This window comes from Vanacampus margaritifer, chromosome 12 (assembly GCF_051991255.1).
Source record: "Vanacampus margaritifer isolate UIUO_Vmar chromosome 12, RoL_Vmar_1.0, whole genome shotgun sequence".
Classification (NCBI taxonomy): domain Eukaryota; kingdom Metazoa; phylum Chordata; class Actinopteri; order Syngnathiformes; family Syngnathidae; genus Vanacampus; species Vanacampus margaritifer.
In genome coordinates, this window is record NC_135443.1 from 9611992 (window position 1) to 9615944 (window position 3953).

At 48.0% G+C, this 3953-nt stretch overlaps 1 protein-coding gene across 2 annotated transcripts; it reads right to left on the reverse strand.

Annotated features, from left to right (window-relative positions):
* Positions 1-272: 272 nt before the first annotated feature.
* Positions 273-3123, reverse strand: zfp36l2 (zinc finger protein 36, C3H type-like 2). 2 transcript variants are annotated; one of them, XM_077581896.1, is made up of 2 exons: positions 2738-3123; positions 273-2630 (listed from the first exon to the last, which is right to left on the reverse strand). In XM_077581896.1, the coding sequence occupies exons 1-2, from the start codon at positions 2828-2830 to the stop codon at positions 1458-1460; spliced, it is 1266 nt and encodes a 421-aa protein (XP_077438022.1). In that variant the 5' UTR covers positions 2831-3123; the 3' UTR covers positions 273-1457. The 2 variants fall into 2 exon arrangements, with proteins under 2 accessions (XP_077438022.1, XP_077438021.1); XM_077581895.1 differs by having other exon boundaries at positions 273-2633; positions 2738-3121.
* Positions 3124-3953: the final 830 nt, after the last annotated feature.

Here is a 3953-nt window from a genome sequence, read left to right on the forward strand (position 1 = left end):
GGTTATGGCTGTTGTCAGAGTATCTGAGTGGTAACAACCTTTAGTAAAAATAGAATCCAAAACTACATTCATTTTAGCCTGCGTATAAAAGATGCCATGTAAGAAAAATACTTTATTTGGTTAATTTTAAAGGCATGTCATGTTGATGAGCCCCATAGGCACTACACAATAATACTGGGGCACATGGGATTGCTACATTCTTGAGCACGTGGCTGGAATCACAGTGTGACCTCGTGCAAACAGAGGAAAACAAGGGTGGGGGTGGGGGGGAATACTTTTTGGTTAATTTATTGACTTGGATTCTTTGTCGCTGATCTAAATAAAACAAGGTTTGGACGGTCTATACAACCACATTGTGTTTACATTCTACAGAATCATCTAAATAGGGATTCTCAGGAGAAGGAAAAAAAAAGGCCTTCTACAGCATTGACACACAAGCTCAGAAGCAAAACAGCAATTATGCAAACTTTAATAAACGTAAACAAGGAAACAAAATTAATGAAATAAATATCACATACGGTCTCTTAAATTAAGATTTTTTTTTTACTCATTTACAATAAAAAATAACCAAGTGAAGTTACAAAAAAAAAGAAGAAAACAATATATATTACTGTGAAAAGAACATACACTCCACTTTATGCAGATTAATAATGGCGATCATAATTTAAACATAAAAGAATATAGATCTATTGCTTCATCATACTTGATAAATATAGTATGGACACAAATTACCAATGTAGCCTATACTTGTTTCACAAGATAATAAATAAGTTAAATAGTCCATAGCCAGTTATGCACCGCTATGCAAATCACTCAAACAGCTAAAAAAATATATATTCAACCATCAGCAGTGATTTCCCCAAACAAACCCAACTCAAGAGTGCTTTTCAACCAAGCAACAAGCTACACTAACCAACCTAACCACTGGGTGGCACTGTGAGAAAACAGATATGGAATGGAAGTTGAAGCTTTTCAGAGAAGAAAAAAACAAAAAGCACTTTGAAAAAGAAAAAAAAAAGTTACTTTGAGTCGAGGCAAATTCTTGGCAGGATAGGAGGAAATCGACTCGCTTTTCTAGTCTCTTCGTCTTGACAAGTCATCTAATCCCAGGAAAAGTGTGACTCGCCCGATAGAGCAAAAACAAAAAACAGGGAAGAGGGGCTGGCATGAGCCCTTGGGCAAGGCACTGATGGAATGCCTTCTGTTTTCTATCTAAACCTTTAATACAGCTATATTACAAAGAATGAAACAAAAAAAGTAATCTAATGCCAGGTCAAGGACACTTATTGATCCCCGTGGGTGGAACTTTCCTCACTTGCCCCCCACCAGGGAGGTCAGAGCAGGGCCACCACCCCTTCAGCTGGTAGATTCAATGTCTTGTTGCTCAAAGGCACTTTAGCAAGGTGGAAGCTGCTGACATAATCCACTACAAAAAAATAAAATAAAAATAAACACGCTCAGTCATCTGAAATCGACAGCCTGCTGAAGATTGGCAAACGTCTCCCAGCGTCCAGACTGGGGGACTCGGAGCCGCTGAGGCTCCCGGAGGAGCTGAGGGACCCGCTGGCGTAGCTTTCCCGGTCTGAGAGCGAGTCTGGCGGGCTGGGGGGAGGCTCGAACACCGGCGACTCGCTGAGACGGCGCAGCGTCTGCAAGTGGCTCATGTTGTAGGTGGGAGGCGACGGGGGGCACATGCCGCCCTGCACGCCCCCGTAGTGGGCGCCGCCGGCCGAGTGGTTGTTGGAGTAGCCGCCGGAGGTGTGCAAGGCCAGTGGGGCCAGCAAAGTCTTTAAGTCTTGCCCGGGTAAGTTGAAGGCACTGTGGATGCAAGACATGGAGTTGGGCGACAGCACGTCGTCGTAGAAGCTGGAGGAGGACATGCAGGAGGAGGCGGGCGGCGGCGGGGTTCGCGACGTGGGGCTTTCGAGCAGTGGGGAGTCCAAACCGTGGTGGCTGGAGAAGCCGGAGAAACTAAGGCTGTGGTGAAGCTTTGGTCTGTCCCTCTGGGCGTAGCAGTGCTGCTGAGGGGGGAGGATGTCCCTTTGGCCGAAGCCGCGGGACTCCCCCGCCTGCACGTTGGCGTTAGCAGCCGGAGCGGGCCGGCGCTCGTCGGCGTTGTGGATAAAGTGACACCGGGGACCGTAGGGGCAGAAGCCGATGGTGTGGAACGTGCGACACGGCTCCGTTTTGTACTTGGGGTGGCGGGACAAGCTCCTGAGCTCGTGGTAGCCGTGGGCGAACTGACATTTCTCGCCATACTTGCACGAGCCGTTCTCCTCGAAGGGCCGACACAGCTCGGTCTTGTAGCGGGTGGAGTTGATCTGGGAGCCGGCCTTCTGCTGCAGCACGGCCCGCTCTCCGCTCTCGCTGTACGCGCGGTCGCGGAACTTGTTTTCCTTGTTCATGAGAGTGGTCGTTCCGCTCGGCGTGTTCTCCTTCAGGCTGCTGTAAGAGGAGCTCATGGCGTACTTGTTGCCGTTGTTCATCGCCTCCACGTTGCTGGTGGAGTTTCGGCGGAAAAATCCCGGCGTGAAGGGGCCACCGGAGCCCGCGGAGGTGACCGGGGCTCCGACCGCCTTCTTGTCCAGCATGCTGTTGATGTGGAGGGCGTTCATGTTCGTGCTTTTATCCTGCTGCGGGAGAGAACGGGCGACATGTTAGCAATTGCACTCCGGTCACATGGCTGCAACTTGTTGCAACATGATGCACTCAACTCAAATTAAACAAGCAGCTGTACCTTGTAAAGCATGTCCATGTCGTAGAAGGCGGACAAGACGGTCGCAGACATGTCGTCGTTTCCCCAAATTTGCTGGTGCACTTCTTCTTTCATGGAGGAACGAGGAGGCTGCACTGCGACGAGCGCTGGTTTGTGCCACGACTGCTTTTTGGTTGAGGGAAAATGTTCTGGAAAGTTGTTTCAAAAACAGCCGGGGGATTTTGTAACCGACGAAGGAAAACGAGAGCGGGGATAGTTTTTTTTTTTTGTTGTGTTGATGAGTAGTAGATGGGTGTGATTCCTCCCCTGAAGAAGCGCTGAGCCAAAAGTGCTTCACTGCGGGCTCAAGCCCCTTTTTGCAGGCTATAAATGCGTGCCGGAGGCCGGGGAGGGGCGAATGAACTAAGTCGTAGAAAAGTTTTGTCAGAGCCACCTCCTCTTTTCAGTCTTCTCATTTAAAAAAAAAAAAACATCCACTCACCGGTTGGTCGCTTATTCTTTGACACCACGCCTTGAAATTCAACCCTAAAGCCCCTCCCCTCATCGTCCATCAACACATCCCCAAAGCCCGCCTCCCCCCTTTTTTTTAATCACACATCGCATCCAAATTAGTCAGTTGGTCAGAAAAACGGATTTCCATTGAGACCATCAATTCGTCTTCCTTAAATATTTAATGTATCTTGGACGCTCACATATACAGACTTGCTGCAAACTTGTGGGGCTCTAACCAGCACGACTCCAACTGAGAACCCCACACCCCTCCTCCCCCTGTCTCACTTGGAAGCATGCGCATGTATTTGTAATGGAAGGAAACTGCCTCACCCTTGCGCTCTCTCCCCTGTGGATAGGGTGAGACCACAAGTATGAGCGGAGAGTAGTCCAGGCAGAGTGCAGCGCAAATTTTTCGTGTGCATTTACCCCGTTGCATAATCCACAAAACAGGGTAACAGTCTATTTCAGTTTATGAATGGACAACACAAAACAAACTACAAGACATATACGTTTAATATTTTCCCCACAAAATTAACATCAATAATTAACCGTAGTACGGGAAACCTGTGCTTCCTACGGCTCAGGAAAAATAAAACAAAACCAACTGTGGTAAGAACTTTTTTTATTTTCTTCATCAGCGCTCTTCCTTCATCGAACTTGTTTTTCAAGAGTCTGGGAGCACAAGAGTGAAGGAATGTGGTTTGTATGTGGAACAACAGTGTAACGCTGCCCCCTGGCGAGCGTG